General features: G+C 39.2%; 1 protein-coding gene across 4 annotated transcripts in view; it reads right to left on the bottom strand.

Annotated features, from left to right (window-relative positions):
• Positions 1-23,478, bottom strand: part of GABRA3 (gamma-aminobutyric acid type A receptor subunit alpha3) — a 196,996-nt gene that overhangs the window by 66,927 nt on the left and 106,591 nt on the right. For all 4 annotated transcript variants that reach the window (XM_033135444.1, XM_033088249.1, XM_033087481.1 and 1 more), the window contains exons 4-5: positions 17,895-17,962; positions 5,025-5,245 (exon numbers count right to left, since the gene is read on the bottom strand). In XM_033135444.1, the coding sequence (XP_032991335.1) occupies positions 5,025-5,245; positions 17,895-17,962 (289 nt within the window). The remainder of the gene's footprint in view (positions 1-5,024; positions 5,246-17,894; positions 17,963-23,478) is intronic.

The following is a 23,478-nucleotide window of genomic DNA, read 5'->3' as shown; positions in this document are numbered from 1 at the left end:
TCTAATGCATCTTTTGGAGCAAAAATTAATATAAGGCCCGGTCTTATATTATATTGTATAAGACCCGGTCTTATAGTAAAATAAGACCGGGTCTTATATTAATTTTTGCTCCAAAAGACGCATTAGAGCTGATTGTCAGGCTAGGTCTTATTTTCGGGGAAACACGGTAAATGGTGAAGCTTTTATTTTCAGTTTCGATCCTAGGTCTCCCTCCAGACCCACCTTCTTGGGTCCAAGGTGAAGCATGTACTGTGTAAGGGAACCAGTGGCTTCACTATGCTTCTAAATTTCTGTACTTCCTCTATTCTGTACTTGAGAATATGCACAGGGGCATTCTGCATGGACTCCTATCTTCCCAAACTCCACTTCCTTGTCCAATTCAGACTAGAATGAAGGGCCCAATGGTCACCTTCTTTCCATTCACCCAGTTCTGTTTTCAGGTGACTAATCCTTTGGTCTGCGTCTCTTCCCTCTAGCTTCTCTTTCACGTTCTTACTGCCTTTTACCCATCCATATCTCCTCCTCATCATTCTGTCCCTCCAACCACTTCATTCCATACATCCTCTTTTCTTTTGATCTACTCAATTCTTCTCACAATTGTGTACACTCCCACCGCCTCTTCAAACTCTTCCCTTTTATGCACTTTATTACAAGTATATCTGTCTTCCATCTATTCCTTCACGTGTGTTCTATTCTCTCCAAATTCTCTTTCATACATTATAACCACTTATACTTCTATTCTGCCCTATCCTCCCCACCTTTTTTTCCACATTTATGTATAACCTCATATCCTTCCTTTACTTGTAAAGGAAGGTGTCCCTCTTTCTACTAGCCCCTTTCTGTTATCTCACAAATATGTGCCAGTCTCTCCACTCAAAAAAAAAACAAAACAACTATTTTCTTTTACCGCTGAGTGTATCTATTATATACCCATCCCTTTCATTTTCAAACAAGCTCCCAGAAAGTATTTTCAATGTCTACTATCTGCACTACCTTTAAGACAATGCCTGAAAATTTCTCATTGCTCTAACCAATCCATTGACACAGTATATGTGAAGAACACCAATGTCTGCTATGTCACCAAACCCAATACATAGTTCTAATTCTCTATATTGTATTTATTGATCTCTGTAATAACCAACAATGTTGTAGAAATGTATACGTAATAGTAAAGAGTATGAACTCCAGCCAAAGTGCCAGAGTATGAATGCTGGCTCAACCATTTACTACCTAGGGGATCTTGAAAATTTGTCTTACCCACTTTATCTCAGTTTCCTCATGTGTAATGTGGGAATAATGGTACCTATCTCATAGAGTTGTTACGAAGATGATAAAAGTAGAATGATTACAACAGTTCCTGGCACATTGTAAGTACTATGCTGATGTTAATTAACTATTGTACTTATTATTGCTATTACTGGTGTTATTATTATTGATCACTCTCATCTTTTTCAAACCCTTTAGTCCTTTCATATATCAGTCAAAATGGGTTATACTAATATGCAGTAATAAACAGTCCCACAATCTCAGTGTCCTAAAGCAACAAAGGTTTATTTCTCACTCACACTATTTGTCTACCTCAGGTTGTGGGGAGGGCACTCTTTTCTATGTCATCTTCAATAAGGGACACAGAACAATAGAGCCAAAACTACCTGGAATAATGCTATTCACTGTGGCCAGAGAAGAGGTACATGGAAAACCTCTTAAAAGTTTCCTGTCCTCCCTCAGAAACAACACGTTATTTCCACTCACATTTGGTTAGCCAAAGCGAGGCAGCTCTCCTTGCCTCACTTCAAACCCTTAGGGAAGTGCAATATTACCACATCCCCAGGAGGTGAACTGGAAATAATGGAAATAGCAGCATTGACTACCACACTTAGCTTTCAAGAGACTGCACATGAATGGTTCTATGAACACCTTCCTTACTTTTCCTTTTTGGTCTCCTTCATAGGTTCCTCTTTCTCCCTTCTGCCTTAATGATCGTGATGCTCCGTGACTGGATCCTTGGCACGATTTTCTTATCATGCTAAATACTTTCCTAAGTGATCACATCCATTCAAATGGCTGTCCCAACATACTGACAATATGAAACTTTACATTTCTAGCTCGTATCTCTCTCCTAGTCTTAAGACTTGTACATCCAGCTGCTATTAGACTTCTATCCCTGGATAATTTAAAACTTTCTTCAACTTGTCTTGACCAAAATTAACTTCACAGGTTTATCCGATCTAAATTTCTCCTAACTCTCACATGATCTACCCCAGTTTGTATCACTATCATTAACTCATGTTACTTGGGTACCTACCATCTTGACTCCTCCTCGCTGTCATTCTGACATTGGCTGTTTTTACTATCTTCTTAGTCCATCTCCCTTTCTCTATCTTAATCCACTGTTCTGAATTAGACCTTCACCACTCCTCACTTAGACTACTTGAGCTGTCTCCTAACCAGTTTCCATAATTCCAGTCTTGTTCCCTTCAAATGCATTCTTTACACAGTCAGTAGGGTGTCATATATAAATTTTTTTAAAAAAAAATGACCATCTAATTCTCTTGCTTATAATAAATCATTCCATTTCCTGCAACTGCTCACTTGGTTTTTTCTGCCTGGAACGTCCTTCCTCTCTTCCTGCCACTTTCCACCTACAATTTTCATGACTACATTCTACTTATCTAATAATACAAAACAAATGCTAATACTAATTATCAGGAACTTATGTGTTGACTCATCCAGAGACTCTGCTCAACCTGACCCAAAAGAACAAGTTAGATGACCCTTTTTACCTCCGTTTACTACCCATATCTTTACAATTTCAGTTAATAGTTTTGTGATTGTCCATTTACTATTACACTTTGATTATCTTAAGGACACTTTGATTATCTTGCCTTATTAATGTTTGCACACCCAGAACTTACTCCAGGGCCATGTAGGTACTAGGAAATCAAAACATGTTTGATAAATGAATAAAAACTACTCATCTTTCTTTCATCCACAATTTCTTTTCCTCCAGTGTCCTTTCCTCTACTTCTCTATGTCTTTTGTTTCTACCATGTACCATCCTTTTCTCCAATTTCTCCTTTCTTTTAGGATATCATAATATCTAGCCTCTTTATTTTACTTCATCTTCTTTATCTTCTCAACTTTTCTATTCTTTCTTTTCTGTCATAGTCTCTCTTTACCCTCTTCTCCCTGATAATCTCTCACACTCTCTCTCTCTCTCTCTCCCCCTCCCTCCCTCCCTCCCTCCCTCCATATATATACAATATATATATATCATATAGATTCACATGCATATACAAACATACAGATAGCATATACATATACAATATCTAGGAACAGATCAATAAAATATATATATATGTATATATATTAATTTTAGTGACCTCTTCTCCAGATTATTCCCTTCCCTTCTTTACTCTCTTCTTCCCATTCCTATCCGTTTTATTTCTTTTCTCCATCATCCTTTCCTATACTCTATTTTCATTTCTCTTCTAGTTTCTCAGCTCCTCCTCTCTAAATTCAACTTTCCTCTTAAGTATCCATTTGCTATCCATTCTTCCTTGGCCATCTTCTTGTCTCCAAAATTCTTTCAGGAAAAAAACATCAATAAATAGCAAATTTAAAGTAATGAAGAAGTAACATATAGGCAAGCACACTTCGTGTGTTCACCATGTATTTACCAGGCATGCATTATTTGAGTTTCATTTCACATACTGGAAATCCTTTAAAAGTCACTCTCTTTAAAAGCAAAATTCAATACCTAAAAACTCTAATGATAACAATGAGTCATGAAAAACAAACTTATGATGGTTTTTATGCTTCGAGGGTCACAAAGTATGAAAAATATATACATATTGCTTAAAAGATATATAAGTTGTTTGGAAACTTCATATATAGCCTTAGCATTCCCAGACAATGGAGCTTTAAATATATGTTGTATATATAAATACAAAATTATAGCAACATTGTATGTTTCAGAAAATACCCTTCATAACTCTGCATCATAGCAGTAGTTTGTTCCTGCAGTTAAACCTAACCTATTGTGATTGTGACAGTGTTCATGCCTGTGTACTTGGTTGTGAATTTGTGTATTTAAGGGACTTGAATATGTATATATCTGTGTGTCAGTTCACACGTGTCTTGGAGTATTCATACATTTATACATCATGAACATATATATCTGTGTGTCTGAGAATGTTCATATGGCCAACTCTCTATATGCATAGCTATAATACTGGGGGTGCCAAAAATGTATCCACATTTTAAGAGATGTTATCTATATATTACTTTTCGAAGTTGAATTGAATTACGGTGGCAATGTGTAGTATGACATGCACTCAAAAGACGGTATTAATCAAATGAATGCTAGTGTCACCAGGAGACAGGCAGGGCAATCAAAGAAAATGGCAGAAACACGATTGTTGTTTGAGGAGCGCAAGACCATTTTGAAGTGGTAGTTGAAATTTGAGAACGTTGTGGAAGTACAATGACAATGGAGGCGAGAGTCTGCAACAGAACCTCCAACTTAACACCTCTTGACTTCTACCTATGGGGGACCTTAAAGGATGTGGTGTACCATAGAAAACCGGCTATACTGGTGGCACTTTGGGAATAAATTGAAACAGGATGTGCAGCGATACAAGTGGACACTTTGGTCAATGGTGCTCACGCAGTAGTTCACCGTCATCAGAAGTGTCTGGACGCTGATGGTAACCACTTTGAGCACCTCTTGTCATTGCAGAAGTCAAATGGGACTTGGATTCATCTTTTGTGATCAGTATATATTGAGTATTACAATTTTAATACAGCTTTTTCCTTTTTTAAAATGTGTATACAGTTTTTTGGTACCCTCTGTATATATGTCTCTGAGCGTGTATACCTGCAAATGTGTTAGGAAGTATACACCTATATGTGCATTAATAATCTGTAAACTTGAAAGAATTTCAATGGCTAGTCTAAAACATGCTGCTTTCAACCCCAGTCCCACCCCTGGGATACTTTAGATGGGGGTACCAGTCTCTGACCTCATCGTGTAGAGGAGAGTTCCATTGTCCACCAGTCTGAGCAGCTTGTTAGGTGTGGTCATATTATGGGCCACCGACTTCTTGCCATTGTGAAAGAAGGTGTCAGGGGTCCAGATCTTACTAGCCAGGAGATTGTTCAGTGGAAGGATTTTCATGGGTCCATCAAATTTCAGTCTTTCATCATGCCATGTCTGTCGAAAAAATACATCGATGGTGTACTCCTAGGGACAAAAAAGAGAGAGAACACGTTTGAATAGAGTTCTGGTAAGGATCCATAGTGTCCTTATCAAATATTAAATACCTTGTATTAGTTCCTCTGATGCAGAGAAGCGGCAGTCTATTAACAGTAGTTGCAGCATGGCTATGTACAGAGTTAACATACCTGACAAGATTTTGCTTAGGAAGGGCACTGCCAATACTGCCCTGGATATCATACACAATAACCACAAGACCTTGCCTTACAAAAAGGCAAGAGCTCCCTTCTCTATGCAACGACATCTCTAGTAAGAACAAATTCCTTACCTTGTCTCTTCTACTAAATGATCCTATATGAACATCAAAGGCCAATATAATAATCATTATAAATCCAAAATCTTAAATTTTAAAACACATTTGATTTGAGCCTCAAAAGAACAGTAAGTCTGATGAGTTAATATCTTATTATCTTCAATAAATAAGGAACTCTTACAGATAAATAAGATGAACACAAATAGAAAAAGGGGTAAATGACATGAACAGAAAATTCATGAAACAGATAAAAGAGGCAAATAAACATGAAAAAATGTTTCAAAATTGCTGTGCATATAAACACAAATTAAAATAACAATGAATGTTCCAGGTTTTGGTAACAGCAGACTAAATTATTTGGATATACCTTCTTATAGCTACTTACTATAAAATTTGAATTAAAAAAATATAGCTAGAGAGAGAGACTATTTGAAAGTAATGGGGCGTGACTGAAAGCAGACAAAAAATTGAGGATAGTCTACCCTTGAAAGATGGCAGCAGCAACTGGTTAAAATCGCATTTGTGGCTTTTCTTTTCTGAAAGTGCACCCCCCAACCTAGAATTCACATGGTAGATACCACAGTCTTATTGGCTCAAGGTGGCAGATAATCTGGAAATTTAAGAGTGGAAGTCCTAAAAGCATGAGAGTCACAGTAAGGATGGGACCCCAAATCTGGGTATATATACTCTGCTCCAAATCCTAGCTGACCCCTAAATGATACACACCAGTAAGACCTCATGTTTAAAAACTACAGGCAGAAACAATAGGGAAGTCCTCCACTACATGCCACATGAAAGAACTGTTCTGGGTGATGTTCATTAATTTGGCAGAAATCTGAAAACTTACTGGCTTAGTATCTCACAGGATAGAGCTCAAGGCTGGCCAAATAACTGAAAATTCAGGCTGAGGTCCTGGAAGCAAGAGAAGCACTGAGAAGGTAAACCCCAAAATGTGAGTACCAACTCTGCCCAAATCCTTGACTGACCAGTAAACTACACAAGACCTGGGGGACACCTCTAATTAGACAGGAAAAATAAAGAAGCAGTCAGAAGTTGCTAAAATCCTTTGGCTTCAAATCCATGAATGGCTTCCAATCATACCTGGAATAAATTCCAATATCCTTCTCTTATCTAGAAAACACTTCATAAACTGGCTCTTGCCTTTCTCTCTGAGCTCTTCTTTAACTATGCTTCCCTCTACGGATTACCCAGTCTGGCTTTTCTCTTCCTCTAGCATACCAAGCACATTCCTGTCTAAGGATAAGGAGATTATATACTTTACTGTCTAAACTAGAACACTTCCGAGAGAGTGAGAGAGGCTTTATCAATAATTATACCACGACAACAAGTGTAACCAGGACCGTGCCAGGTAAAAAGCTAGAACTAGACTCTCACGTAGAACCAAGATCCTGAAGGGCTCCAACCTCAAGCAAAAGGATTAATTAGATAAAATGAATTAGACAAAACCAGTCCACAACATGAAAGTTCAGGAAGGAAATTTATCTATCCAAGCATGAATTCTGAATGGAGGGGCTTCAAGAGAAGCATTTCTACTGAGACTTAGCAACCTCAAGCCGAATCATGTATGGGACTAATGCTTAAATGTACCCTATCTGTCTGGTTTGGGGCTTGTAAACTGAGAAATTAACATAAAAATGGTCTAAGGACGGGGATGCCTCTAGATTGACTTGCAAAAGCAAACACAAAAACACTCGGGAGAGACATGACCACAAATAAATGTTTGCTGAAAATAAATTTACAATTCACAGCAACAAAATGCCTAAGGAAATGGTTGTGACTGACAGTTAACACAACATATAACTGAATCAGGCCCCCTCCAAGAACTTAACATTACAGAATAATCAAATAGAATAATCAAAATTATAAAGGAACCATAATTAAGATGATAAAGACATCAAAGGAAAAATTGAGAATGTGAAAAAAGATCCAGACATTATGGGGTGAGAACAAGAAAAAAACAGATTTTAAAAAGGTCTATTTGAAGTAGACTTTCTGTCAAAGAAAAACAGTCATTGAAAATAAATGGATATGTTACATGGAAGATTAGCTATCACTAAAGCGAGATTAGTGAACTAGAAAATACATGTGAAGAAAAATTGCTCAGTGTACATTTCAGACAGATAAAAAAAATATGAAAGATATGTACCATGGAGGATAAAAGGTAAAGGTTCATTCAGCATAATCTAATAAAATTCTAAAGTAAGAGAGAAAATGGGGGAGAAACAATATTTAAAGTACTAATGGATGACAGTTTCTCAAAATTGTTGAAATATGTGTACATGCATCCTTAGCTTCAAGAACCATGAGTTGTGAGCTCAATATAATAAAACAGAGCCAACACATAGTGGATTTGAAGAATACCAAAGAGATCTTAAAAACAGCAAAATAGAAAAGGCATATGACCTACAAAGAAATAACAATTTGACTGATAGCAAACTTCTTGAAAACAACAACAGAAGCCAAAAGAATTCTATAGTCAACTAGATTATCATTTAAGAGTAAGGTCAAAATAAAGATAATTTTAGACAAAATAAGATTTTCTCCTGGCTGGGTCACTCACAGCATTCAGGTCTCATTCAAAACTCTCCATATCCAAGAAGCACTCCTTGACCATCCTATCATAAATAGTAATCCCCCTTCTCCTTATCATGCATTATTTTTCTTCATACATCATTTTGTCAAACAGCACTAACAAAAAAATTTTTTTCCCTACTGTTTCATTCATTCCACTAGCCTGGAAGCTCCATGAGAGCAGATATTTTATTCTGTTTGCTGCTATATACCTAGCACCTAAAACTCTACCTGGCATATAGTAGGTGCTCTATAAATATTTTTGAATAAATAAATGATTGAATGAATCCTTAGGAAAAGAACTACTAAAAGAAGTTCTTCATGTGGTTGAAGATGAAACCAGCAGGAAGATGCAAGAAAGAATGTTGAGCACAAGTGATTACAATGTATGGGTAAACTAAACAAATAATGACTCCCTACAAATGATAATAAGGTCTATGAAAACAAGATGGAACAAATAACTAGAGTCAACCAACGGGAAGGAGGGAGTGGTGATAGTGATTTGCATTCTTGTATTATTTGGGATGAGAATGGAGATACTAGACTTTAGGCCAAGTATGTGCGTTAACATTTAAGGTAACAACTAAATAATATACGAGAAATGGAATGTAAAACTTACGACACAGTAGAGAAAAACTAATGGTAACAGAGAAGATCTTATAGAAGGCAAGAAAAAAATAAAGCATAGAAAAACATGGGATAGGGCTTGACTCGAAGGAATTAAGAAGTACAAATCGGTAGTTACAAAATATTCACTGGGTGACAAAAGTACAGCATAGGGAATATAGTCAATATTGCAATAACTATGTATAGTGTCAGGTGGGTACTAGACTTGTTGAGGGATCACTGCATAAATTATATAAATGTCTAACCACCATGCTATACACCTGAAACTAATATAAAATAATATCAAATATAAACTGTAACTGAAAAAAGAAATAAATAATTTTAAGAAAAGAAAAACACATAAAAACACAGGGTAAAAGTAAAGTGATAGAAACATATGTTTGGGCAAATCCTAATCAAAATCAAGTGGTAGAACTGTAAAATACAGACACAGTGGACTATAACACAAACATTTTTCTTTGGGATAAAATATAATTACACTACAAAATGGAATATCTGTGGGTGGTGAACACACAATGTGATACATAGATGATGTATTACAGAATTGTACACTTGAAACCTATGTAACTTTACTAACTATTGTCACCCCAATAAACTTTAATTAAAGAAATGGAAGATCTCAAGTGGAAAAAAAACAATTCTAAATTTTTATGTATGAATGACATGGACTCAAAATATGTAAGGCAAAAATTGAATTACAAAGAGAAAATGATAAACCCATAGACTCTCAATAAATGAAAGACCAATCAGACCAACAATTTGTATGATCAAAATATGTGAACAACCCAACTGACAAACATGAGCTAAGGAACACACATAGACCTATCCACTTAACAGTTAGTAAAACACACTTTCTTTTAATCAAAAATAAATGATCACATGCTAAGCCATAAAGCAAATCTCAAGAAACAAAAAAGATTCCATGGGCTATAAGACCATTTCCTTTCAATATGAGGTGTTAAATTATAAATTAATAACAAAGTTTTGCATTTGGAAATTGAAAAACCCACTAAGAAACCATGAAAAGTATTAGAGAAAAACAAATACCATATGATCTCACTTATATGTGGAATCTAAAGAACAGGAAAAAATGAGCAAACAAAACAGAAATACACTCAGAGATACAGAAAAAAACCCCTGTTGGTTGTTAGATGGGAGGGGTGAGGTGATAGGGGAGAAAGCGAAGGGATTAGAAAGAGCAAATTAGTAGACACTGTGTTTCCCCGAAAATAAGCCCTAGCCGGACAGTCAGCTCTAATGCATCTTTTGGAGCAAAAATTAATATAAGACCTGATCTTATTTTATATATATATATATATACTGAAGGTGGACTATAGCATAAAGAAGATAGATAGTTAATGGTATTTGTAACAGCTATATACAATGTCAGAGGGGTAGTAGCTTGGGGGAGGCAGTTATCACATAAGAGATGTAAATGTCTAACTATTATGTTGCTGTGTACACCTGAAACTAATAAAAAATAATAATAAAACAGACTCACACAGACACTCAAAAAACGTATTAGAAAATACTTAGAATTGAACAGCAGTAAAAATGCTTGTATATGAAATCTTGTAGTGGCTGCCTCAAGTGTACTTGGAGGGACATTGGCAGCCGTAAAGAAGCCTTAAAGATAGCCTTAAGAAAAAAGGAAAACCCTAAGCTAAGCTACCTCAAGAAGCCAGAAGGACCACAGAGTACCCCAAGAAAAGTAAAGAAAAAGATGATCCAGACAAAAGCAAACATCAGTGAAACACAAAACAAAAAAGAAATAATACAGATGATGAATAAAACCCAGGTTGCTTTAACACGAACAACAGAAAACAACTGATAAAAAAAAAAAAAGAGAGAGAGAGAAAATGGAGAGAACAGTTGGGGAGGGGTGGTAGGAATATAGATTAAATAAGATTGACAAAAACAATGATGATAATTTTTGTAGCTGGGTCATGGGTACATGAGGTTCCATTAAACTATTTTCTCCACTTTGGTGTGTGATCAGTGAGGGGCTTTTTATAATCGAATATGTCAGAGACAATGGTGGCCTGAACCAGAGTAGCAGTAGTTGAGGTGATGAGAAGTGGTATAATTTGGGAACAGCTATGAAGATAGATACAAAGAACTATAAATAAAATAATGTAAAACAAACCAAAGATGTATTAGAAACATCATTATCAAGTTTGATTCATCCCAGGTATGTGAAGATAGCCTAATAGAAAAATCTATTAACGCAATTAACCACATTAGGATTAAAGGAGAAAAATCATGTAATTGTCTTAATGGGGGATGAAAGAGAAGTTGCAAAATTTCAAGTCCATTCATAATTAAACACACACACACACACACACACACACACACCCCTTAGAAAACTAGAAATAGAATGTAAAGTAAATATCTGTCCTGTTCATTACTGCTCACCATTATTTGTTTGGCCTTTCCAGGAAATCTTGCAGAAAGCCCCATATTATGAGTTCTGCCTTCCTAAATTAAGAGTCAAAACTCAAATTGCCAGCCTTTCTTGGAATTAGAATTAAACTAGTGACCTAGGAACCACCAATCACACACATATACACACACATATGCGCATACCCCACAAGAAACTTCAATTCAAAAGTGGCAACATGAGAAAACAGGATCTGCATGGTTTTGCTGATGCAGGTGGTGGCAAAGGCATCTTGTGTTTAGTGGCACAGATTGGCCACTAACATAAAAAGATCCTTAACTTTAAAGGTAAACAAGCAAATGCAAATAGTATCAATTAGTACCATTGCACACCCATCAGAATAGCAAAAATAAAGCATGACAATACAAAGTATTAGCAAAAGTGCAGAGAAATGGTGCTCTCCTACACTGCCAGTTAGGATTATGAATCGGTACAACCCATCACAAGGGTAATTTGGCCCTCTCTGAAAAAAGTTAAAAATGTGCAAACCTTACAACACAGAAATTTTATCTGTAGGTACAAACCCTATAGAAACTCAAACATGTTCACAAGAAGATGTGTACAAAGCTATTGGTTGTATCATTGTCTTTTAATAGCAAAAAAACTGGAAACAGCCTAAATGTACATTGACAAGAGAATTGGATGGATGTATGAATAAATATTTGTACACCATAATACTCCATAGCAGCTAAAATAAGTGAATTAAATGTATCAAAAATAGCTTTAGTACACGGTTGACAATTAAGCTGCAAAATGATACACAAGGTATGATGCATGTTATATAGTTTGAAAACATGAAAGCCACTATTTGCTATGTACTGTGCTATTTGCTATTGTGTGTGCTATATACTGTACATCCTTAGATATAAGTCTGTAGTGTGCGTGAGAATGAGAATGACACACAAAACAAGCAAGTCGTTGTTTTGATTATCTCTGTGGAGGGAGGGAGAGACAGGAATGGGATCAGGATAAGGTATACAGGGGACTTCATCTGTATCTTCAGATTTTCTTCAAAAATCAAAGAAATATGGCCAAATTTTTAAGATTTAAAAAAGTCGGGTGATGGGTGCGAATTTTGTAATACGTTGTTCTCAACATAGTTAAAACTATCGGGGGAAAAGCACATCGTGATTATTTGCTCCATAAGTATCCCATGACCTTTGGCCAAAAGCAATCTGATTTTGACTTGACTCTTCTAGAAATGCAATCAATTTCTTCCTTGCAAAGTGACCCCTTGTATACTCTCCAAGGATGATTGCCTCCAAATTGACAAATGAATTCTGTTGTTTTGTGAGGCATTTAAATCAAATCTTCCAGATAATAAGACTAAGTCTGTCTCCTGGGAAAGACACTTAATATATTTCCTACACTGGGCAGAGATAACACATCGCTCTTGGGGGAGAATTTCTGGCTAGTGTTAGAGCTTGAATGTCTTCAACTCTCTGACACTGTAGTGTTTCAAACCAGGCCCCAGAAACATTGTCACATAAGCAGGTCACCCTCTCCCTTATTTTGGCCACCCAGTCCTCCCTTTGCTCTTTGCCTTCTCTCCATCACTCTCTATTTTGGAGAATCGTAATCCATATGCCTCATTTTGCCCCTGAAATTGTCTTATTAGCATTGTTTGTGTCCTGTCCATTTTACATAAAAGTAGCCAGGAGATTCCTGGTCATGGAATCTTAGTCAAAAATCCACAGACATGGACCTTCTTTCTATATTGCATCTGGGAATGTGGTATCCTATGGAATAAAAGGAAACTGACAGCCTAAGAGGCTTTCAAAATACACAAAGGCCGTCCTCCATTCTGTGCCCCAGACCCTACCAGTAAATAAGGGCTTGAAGTGGACATAGCCACTTTTTCCAGTGCTGGGGAGAAAACAGCTACAATAATTTCAAACCCAGTGCCACCAGGAAATGATGTGTTGCAAAATTAAGTGCACTGATCACCTAGGAAATATCCTAGCAAAAAGGTGAACTGAAACCTAATCAAATCCTTTAAGTAAGTTAACAGACATAACAACCAAATGTAAGGAGAGAACCTCGTCTGGAGCCTGATTTGAAGAAACCAACTGTAAAAGACATTTTTAGGACAACTGGGAAACCTGAATACGGAATGGTGACGATCTTTAAAGTAAGGGCTAAAACATTATTGTTAACTTGCTATATGTGATACTGGCATTGTAGTTATATAAGAAAATGTATATAGATTTTAAACATGTATACTAAAGTATGCAATGGTGAAATTATATTGATTGATTGCAAATAAAGGAGAGTGGTGAGAGGAGGCATAGATGACGAAAGTATAACAAAATCTTGAAAACGGACTGGTTTAGGAGGCAGGTTTGTCTGTGTTCTTTCTACTTTTGTTGTGTGCTTACACTTTTCATCATTAAAAATAACAAAATTTTTAAAAAAGAAAGAGGTTTTTGTGCTTTCTTTTTCATTAACATCATTCCCCCACCTCCACCGTGCAGTCTTTGGATACTCTGGCAACTTTGCATGATTTTCACAAGCAGTTGTCAGACTCAAATGTATCTCCCCTGAATCTGTTACCAAGATTCATGATTATAATGTCTTTTATGGGTTCCCATTCCTAAGCCTCCATTTTATTTTTCTCATCAAGCTAGACTGTTAGTTCTCTTATTGTATCATCATCTACTTGCTTCATTACCCTGCTGCCGACTATATAACCTAGGAAGTTTCTCTGACAAATGGTACCTGGCACTTGTTACCTAGCAGGTATCTAAGCAGTTAAAGTGTCCGTGGGAAAAGGGTGAGGTTGACAATACCTAAAATTGGCATTTTAGGTCTTCCAGTTGTTCTCTCTCTGACTCTAACATCAGTACGCTTCGTCCTTTTGATTTTCTCACTAGCTTGATCAATACACTCAGATAGATATTTATTGAACCCATAACTCAGGGCCTCAGGCCCCTGCACTTCTGGCATGCTCAAGGACCAGGGCGGAGGCTGCACCTCAAGACAAGAGCTAGAATGGAAACTTTGGCAGAAGGTGGTTTGGACCAGCAGAGTATCCAAAGTGTTTCTCAGCTGTTACGTTTCTTTTTTCCCCCAGCTTTACTGAGGTGGAATTAACAAATAAAAATCGTATATATTAGGCTATAGAATGCAATTTTTAAAGATGCACAATGTGATGGTTCAATATTTGTATACATTGTGAAATGATTAACACAATCAAACTAATTAATGCACCTATCACCTTAGTCACCATTTTTGTGTGTGTGGTGAGAATGCCTAAGATCGACTCTTAGAAAATATCAGCTGTCACCTTACTACCTTCCTTTCTGGTCACTGACCATATGCATAGCATGCCATTCTTAAGCCAGAATCCCACTTTCTCTGCATTCAATTTCAAAGGATCTTGGGAGACCAGGGAAAACTTCCACTTGCCAAGAGCCATTGCTCATTGGTAAGAATGGGCAGAGCCAATTTGAGAGAGAAGTGACAATGAAACTGCGTCTGACTAAATCTTTTTCATCCTTCCTCTCAAGAAAATAGAAAATCATAAAAGGTCACATGGCCTCACTTTATTCAAATTAGGATTGTCTCCCTCATTCTGTTTCTGTCCTGGGAGACTACTGACACAGGGTGGGTATTACTTCTGAGGAGCTAGGTATCATGGGACCATCAAGCTCCATTTGTTGCAAATGGTTAATACAAGCCTTTCATTCACAATGCCTGTAAAATTCCCATTGTAACACGTTTCCAACTTATGTCTTATATTCTGCATTAAGTTTCTTTGTTTCTCTGGCTTTCCCCTTAGAAAGAGCTACTACTCTTCAGTTTTCATCTCTGCTGAATTCCCTATTATCACAGCTCCTTATTTTCATGGATGGAGAAGCCACCAAAATTAGTAGCCCAAAGCTTGGAGCCACCAACCAGTGACTCATTACTCTTGCTACTCAACAGTGTCTCCTGAAGAAAGCTACTTCCACCCTTTACCTGCAGGGCTTGCTACTAATGTTTCGTAACATTTCAACAAACACAGAGAAGCTGTGTCAGGTCCTGTGCTAGGTGCTGGAGATGCAGAACTGTGTCTGACATGTTTTCTGCCTTTGAAGAACTTTCTGTCAAGTGGAGGAACACAGTCATAACTTTCCCCTCATATTTAATTTGTTCTATCTCATTCATTCCTGCATTTAACAAATAGTTGAGAGTATACCAAGTATCAAGCACTAAACTAGACAATGGTGGTACTGAGATTAACAAAACAGACACAGGCCTTCACAGAGTTTTCTGTCAAACTCAGGATCTATGTTTGTGGGCGTCAGTGTTTGACCAAGGAGTGCAATGGCTTCTGGGTAGTACAGGTTCAATGCTCAAAATGGCACCGAAATTCCCCCCCTTTGTGAAAAAAAGACTGTCTCTATTTCCTTAAGAAAGTATTCTGTACCAAAACTCCATGTTCAGTGGGAAGTGAGTCAAGAACCCAAGCAACCCTAATTTTCATCTACTTTTTCCAAGTAGTCTGTGGTTTCAGGGGAGCCTGGGTTCTTGCTTCAACTAGTTGCTAAAGTATGATGCTTCACGCAAAGTCATCACTGACCCTGGGTCAATTGCCGCAGTCTACCAAGTAGTACATGAAGGAGAAACATTTTAAAACACCATAAATGTGTCTCCCAGTCAGACTGAGCAGAGCTATTCTGCCTTGTGACAAGATGGAAGTGCAGCTGAAAAATAACCGGAAATTTATGTGATCAAAGTCTGCTCTCCCTTTTGGGAAAAAGCCATTCTGTTGCTTCTGCTTAATCATTACAGAGAAAATCAAACAAGCAAGTGGAGCATGAAACTTCAAAAGAGATAGAAAGTCTGGATTGTTTGAAATGGCTGCAAGCCTCTGAACACTCATGTGTGCCTGCTTGGGTGGGGAAGGCGCAAGGAGAGGAGCTGGTTTGGGCAGCGGCATGTGTGTGTTTTTGTAGTACCCCTGGATTGAGGTATCTATTTGCACATGTGTGTCTATAGAACGCCTAGGATAGCATGTGGGCTGTTTGTATTCTGTGTGTATTTTCTTGCATGTGCATACATTTTTTTGAATGTATTTGTGGATTTGTGGGTGAGTGTGAGTGTGTGTGTGTGTGTGTGTGTGTTCAAAGAGTAGCTTCAGTTGCTTTCTTATAAAAATCCTAATCCATCACTAATTCCCAGCAATACAAAGAGAGAGCTGCATATTCCTGGTGAATCTGGTTATCCCCAATGGCCTATGAGCTCTCTGAATAAAGGGGTCCCTAGAGCCCTCTGATGCAGAGTTGGGCTTTTCAGGAGTACATGTTGAATTACCAACTGGTAACAGTTTTATTGCATGCCTGGATCTGAAGCTGTGGGAGTTAGTAGTCAACAGGTTCAGAAGGGCACCTAGACATACAGGCTTTCCTGCTGCCCCTAAGATGAGAGACCCTTCTCTTCTATCCCTTATATGTCAAAGCTGCCCCTCATTCAGCTCTCCCTATGTGTCAGGTACTGTATTAAGTGCCCAGGAAGCCATGAAGACTTGGTGTCGGCCCTTAAGGAATTTACAAGAAGTCTACTATAACTCTGTACTCTTCTCTTCATTCCACACTTGAAAGACAAAGTTCAGGCCTCTACCTTCCCTCTGCCTGGCCTGATAGTCACTCATGATTCCCTCTCCTGGGAACTAGCCTGCTTCTTCAACTGACTCCTAGATCTTGCCTGATTGAAAGAAGAGCCACGTAAAATCCACATGCCTAAACGAACTCTCAGCCTCCACTCTTTTCCCCCATGCAGACCATCCTGTATGAGTGCCAGCTCAATCGTTCTAAAACGATACATATTTGTACTGTCCTACTGAAATACACTCAATGGTTCTGCATTACCTACAGGACAGACTCTATCAAGTCCCTACACAGCCATCGGTATTTACCCAATGGGTCCCAAGAAGCCTTGTCCCCTGCGAAGTAGTAGTCTCACCGAAGATAGAGCTACAGAAAAACATCTAAGTAGTGAACGTGGACATTTCATATTTTTAAATATTTTTTTCTGATTTTAAGATTTTTACTTTCAACACAAAGTCACTGGTTCAACAAAAAATTACTGAGCATCTAATAACTGTCAGGCATACTGAGCAGATAATAGCTTTTGTGTTTCCCTATGTAATAATTATTCAGTCAGATATCTGATACTTAGTAGGTCTCCTGTTTCAACTCTCCAGTGCATGCTTTGCTTTGGCAGCAAGGGAGAACAGTAGAAGGGAAGTCCTTGCAGACAACCCACGAGTCTTCCCCTTTCTGGCTCTGCTGTTTTCTGCCCTATTCCTTGGATCTGCTCCAAAGCCCTCCCACTGCTCACATCCTGGAAACACCACTCTGGAAACTATGGTTGGGTCTCTCAGTCAAGCAGCCAGTGGCGCTGGCAAATGTGAAGGGAGAGGTCAGGGAAAGTTTAATTGAGGATAGGGAACTGAGACAATTTTGAAAGATGTGTTGTGGAAAAAAGGGAAGGGTACTTCTGAAGGGGGTATGTATGCTTTATATGTGAATAGGTGGCGAGAGCAGGGCGAGAGATGGATTTGGCTAAATGGAAGATGGCGAAGGTGGGGGATTTAGCTGAGAAAATACTTCTCCGTAGAACATAGCTGCAAGGCCCTGCCGTAATAAGAAAACCCCAATTTATTTTCTTTGGTCTGTGGCATTATCTTTCACCTTTACCTTAGCAGGAACTATACTTACCATGTCAGTGTCTGATACGGGGCCAAAACTGGTCACGTAGATGTCAGTCTTCACTTCAGTCACTGCATCTGGGCCAAAGAAAGCAGAAAAGCAGAGTGTCATGAAAGCCTGTTCCCTAAGCTCAGACAGAGACCGGTGCAGTACCCCGAATGACAGCCAACTGGCTACTTCTGAGAACGGATACTTGGCACAGTCACAGGAAAACCCCTGAAAAAACTCTCACCTGTACTATTTCTTCATGGAGAACATGCTAAGTACAGGTACAAAGTCCATCCCTTGATGCATCCCTGAGAATGACAGTGGACTTCCCAAACTTCAAAGCTTAGGGAGAACCCTTAGAGATGTGTGGCATTCACACGTGCTGGGCTCTCACACTGAGATTGCCCTTACCTGTGGTTCCAATATCCAAATCGCTTCCACTTTCAGGAACACAGGGTAATTGCACTCCCACTCCCCTGCCCGCTTAAAGGAGGGAGGGGTCACATGAGTGGTTTCTGTTGTGGAAGGAAGTAATATTTGTTCCCCCCCAGGCTGGGCCCATTAATAATGTCCAATACAATCCCCTCCCTGCGATGTCATCATGGAAACATATGTTGATATGAAGCTCCCGTAAGACTGAAACAGCCTGGAATGATGAGCCAATACACGGAAGACAGCTGTCTCAGAGAGTTGCCTTGGATCTGCAGTAGACTTTGCATGAATGAGAAATGAACTTAGTTGGGATAAGTGGCTGACATTTGGAGATGACTGATATAATCTTTTTGATTTGATCTTCCTTTCTTGTAGCTGTTTACTTGTCCACCTTCTACCTAACCCAAGAGACCATGCAGGGCAGTGTCCCTGTTTTGTTACCTCTGTATCCTCAGGACCTAGAAAAGGGGCCAATTACTGAGTGCTCACTGAACATTTTTGGTATGAATGAATGAGTCTCATCACATATTTGCCAAGTTGGAAAGTGATACCCAGAGAAGTGAAGTTATTCAACTGCTAAGTTTCTCTTTCCCTGCTTTTGTCAGCCCTGTTTCCCCCAGATGAGCATACCCAGTCCAGCATACCTCACACAGAGCACAGGGAAGCCTACGCCAGCCTAGTAAAGCCCATTCCAGCCTACCAAACACCTCATCATTACAGTACATTCAAACAAGTCCCACTGCAGCCCAGCACACCTGACCCCAGCAGAGCACACCAGTGGCGAGGATAATATCAACAAAGCCCACACAAGAGCTGATGTTTGCATATAATGAGTCTGCCTAATGCAGTTGACAGCACTATTTCCTTTCCCTCCTGGAGAGGTACGGGGTACGCCTACTTCATCTGTAGCATATTCACTATATTCACCTAGTCCTGGATTCTCGCCCAGATGTGCTTTTGATTTGATTGACTTCCCACTTTCCAGAACCATCACTTAGGCTTAATACACTGTTTCCCTACTGAGGTACTGAGTATACTCAAGGCCACCGCACACATCCACAAACATTTCATTTTCAGAAGAGGCTTTGAGTATCATTTAATAATAATCAACACTATAGTCAATTCACCAGAACACACAATTTATTCCCAAGCTTAATCAACAAATAACATGTCTCTGAAACTAGAGCTGTGTTTCAAATAGTTAGGCTCTCATCTAGAGCACAGGCTTCCCTCGGAGCCATTTCTGTGCTTGAAGAAGAAGAGACAACACTTCAGAACCCAGAGCATGCCCCCTAAAGACTTGTCCCTTCAGATCCAATGCCAGGTTCATTGGCTGGAGAAGCATCGCCCTTCCCCCAGTGCACGAAACAAAATGAATCACTTAATGGGCGAGACCACAATTACATTTGAACCCAATATTCCTGGCAGGACATAGTTAGACACAGATCAACGTTCTAAGCCAATGTAATTGTAAAATTGTAAGATAGTTATGCAGCCTAAAAACAGGGAAACCAGACTACAGGGAAAAAGGCAGAGAGATAGCCGTGGTAAAGTCAAGTGGCAGGAGACTGCTCTATTTTCAAGGGGAGAGACTGTAGTCACTGTAGGTAGAAAGGGAAGCAGTGATAACAGAGTCTTGGGTCAGGATGGGAAGGCTTGGGTTCTGGACCTCTGCCCCTGATTTGCTAAATGCCTTAAACAAGTCTGTTTTCCTTTTGGCTGCTCTCTTGTGCAGTGCGGGATTGGGACCAGCCAAATGCTGAATTCTCACTCTGTTCTGACTAGCAATTCTGACTACAGGGCCAAGCAAAAAGCATCTGACTAGAGGTTTCCGATGGCAGCAGGAGGCATGCTTTCTCTGCTGCCTGAGGAAGGCAGGAGGTTTTGTGCAAATCTGGTGCTCCTCTGTTTTCAACTGTTTACTTTCATTTAAAAGGCACCCATTGACTGCTAAGAAGGAAACAGTGTGGGGAGAGTCTGCTTTTCCAAATTAGGGCTTACCCAAGCTTCAGAACTTTCTCTGGCTTTACAGCAGGGAAAGAAAGTTGGGAAGTTTAGCGTAGTACAGTGGACACCGAATGCCTTCTTCCTCCATTTCTGTCTCATTTGGAAAGAATCTGGCAGACAAAAAAATTGGGGGAAGTGGTGTAAAAGGAAAGGGAGGGAGAGTAAAGAAAGGGGGTTAGAAAGTAAGAGGAGAGAGGTAATTAGAAGAGGATTGGAGGAAAAAGCAGGAAAGAAAGAACAGGAAGGAGTAAGACAAGAGACCAGTGGAAGAGAGAGCCAGAAGAGGAAATAAAACTAAACAGAGAGCTAGAGAGCAAGAGATAGCAAGAGCCAAGAGTGAGAGAGGGAAAGAGAAAGCAAGTGAGAAAAATGCTAAGAGAAAAATAAGAGGTAATGAATGCTCTTTTCACCAGAGGAGCCAGAAATCTCGCATGTAGTGGGATGTGGAGACAGTGATTGTCATTTGCATCCTGGCAGCACAAACAAGAGAGGGATCTGAATGTATCACCATCCTCACATCTCTGGCATTCTACTCAAAACCAGGCAAACGCAGAGGGATATTTGTGACATTGTCCACTGCTCCACACAGCGACCACCAAGCCCCGTTGGCTAAATCCTGTTTTCAGACTAGGAAATGCAGCTGTCCTGGAGCAGGGTATGCCACGTCGCTCAGAAGTACCCTGCAGAAATTAGGTTCTGCCATTTGCTCTCTGCGTGCCTTTTGTCACTTAACTTCTCTGTGCTTCTTTCTTCATCTGGAAAACTGGGATAATGATAGCAACTCCCTCAGAACTTTTCTGAGAACTGGACTTAAAGACAGGGTATTTAGACCAGGAGTTAGAGAAGATGCAGGGTTCAGTATACATTCACTGCTGTCGCTGCTGAATACTATAACAGAGGCAAGACGGTATAAGTCACCCATAAGGACAGGGTGACTTTGGGGTGAAAGTTTATCACAATGCCATTAGAGACAAGGTCTTAAGATGAATGACATACACTCCTTGATCTCATTATAGGTGATGATGGGCTCCTTTCCCAATGACGGTCTCCCTAAGAAGAGTGAGGCTTTCAGACTTCACCCAGAAGTCTAAGGTCTTGGGTCCCAAACATAGAAGAGAGTATCCACCCACAACTACAGCTCCTTTATGTGAAGGAATGATACGGAGTTTGCTATTTCATTTAAGTAAATGAAAAAAACGAGTCGAGTAGACTGCTGAAGGCTATACTTTATATTCCAGCCCCTATTCACAGCCTTCTCAGTAGGGACAAATGTGAAACATAAATTCATGGGCAGATAAGAGGGATTGTTGTTCCTTTTTCTAACAAGTGTTTTCAGAGGCTCCCTGGCTCTTTCTTTATTTACTTTGGGGGGCCCAATTTCCTTCCAATATTACCTCCTGAAACCAAAGATAAATGGAATTATCTTTTCCTTTTGTAAATGTACTGTAGCACTGTAAGTGCTTGAACGCTCCTGTGTTTACATGAACATACATGCCCTTAGCCCTCAGGGGGACTCCCACTGGTGGGGAACTCATCAAGCAGTCCTTATGTCATTTCTGCTTGCTTTTGATCTGAAAGAATAAAGATAAGTCAATAAGTGATCACTGTTTATAATGAATATGTTGCTCATAAGAAACTGTATTTTCCAGCTTGACTTTGAATAGACCCCCAAGAAACTGAATTTTCCCCTTTGAGCAGAAACCAGAAAGCAGAGTCGGTTCCCCCGCTAGAGCTGCTCCACCCCAGTGTACACATAAACAGGTCTTAGCCCTGCCCTTTGGACCAAACAACAAAATCTGCTTCTTGTTCTTTGGAGATTTAAAGACCTTCAGAGATTGAAAGAAAGTGATCGTGGTAACCTTTAATCTGTATTGCTTGTTCCTTTCCAGACTAAATAACCTGACTTCCTTCAACTGTGTCTCCCCACTTTTGACACGGTTGTAAGCATCCTCACTACCCCCACTCATGTTCCTCTGGCTGAGGTCTGATTTTTCACAGACACTCCTGATATATGTTTTGTGGTGAAAGTTTGTCACAATGCCATTAGAGACAAGGTCTTAAGATGAATGACATACACTCCTTGATCTCATTATAGGTGATGATGGGCTCGTCAGTCCTTTCTCAATGACAGTCTCCCTAAGAATAGTGAGGTTTTCAGGAGTGGGACTTTGGCTAAGAAAACAAAGCCTTGACTTTTCTTTCTTACTTCCAGATCACTGGAAATTTTGGAGAATAAGTGCTTATTGTTGTGCACACTTTTCATCTTGAAGAAAGACTGAGCTACTGGCAATGAGCTCCCCTGTGACTAGCTGTCTGAATTTGCAAGCTGCGTGGACATAGGGAGTGGGCTACATTGACTTATGGACAGGCTTTCACAGATCTGAGAGCTGGACCGCTCTGTTCTCACATTAATGGCCTTTCCATTCGTCTTTGACAATCCTTGGGAACTGAGATACTATAAGTAATCACTGAGTCACCCCCCAATAGCATTAATCACAGATAAGCTCTCCAGAGGAATCATAAACAGGTGGCTTAAGAAAGCAGAAATTACAAGAGTCTGTCAGAGGTCCTGAGCTCTAATCTAAGCTCTGCCATTGACTCGCACCCCCTTTTGCAGGCTGTTTGGGCAGAGCTCATGACTATTGATTTTCAGTAGGCTAGAAGTCTAGCATTGCATTGATGCTACTCCATCTAGTGTCTGGTACCTATTAGGTTGGTGCAAAAGTAATTGTGGCTTTTTGCAATTATTTTTAACCTTTTAAACCACAATTATTTTTGCACCAACCTAATAGAATGTACAGCAAATCTCTAATACCCAGCTACACACAACGTATGTTTTTATCACACCCGTAAAAAAATAACACAAGATTTAAAAGAGACCAACCACAAACATCACCCATTTAACCATTGTGGGTTCTCATTAACTCCACGATTGCTTGAATCTCGACCCTCCCAAAGGTAGTACAGAACAAAGTTCACTGCCTGTTTCCCAAAATTCTCAGGAATTTCAGTCTCAGTAAGGCCCCAAAATACGTCTTTCAGACCCAAGCCAGATACAGTTGGTGGGCAGTAGACAATACTCAGATCATTACACTCCTTTCACTGGTTCCACAAAAACACTGATTCCTGTACCATTCCCTCAGCATTTCATCTTCCTCATCATTAT

Source organism: Rhinolophus ferrumequinum, chromosome X, assembly GCF_004115265.2.
Source record: "Rhinolophus ferrumequinum isolate MPI-CBG mRhiFer1 chromosome X, mRhiFer1_v1.p, whole genome shotgun sequence".
NCBI lineage: Eukaryota > Metazoa > Chordata > Mammalia > Chiroptera > Rhinolophidae > Rhinolophus > Rhinolophus ferrumequinum.
This window is presented reverse-complemented; position numbering and strand designations above follow the sequence as displayed.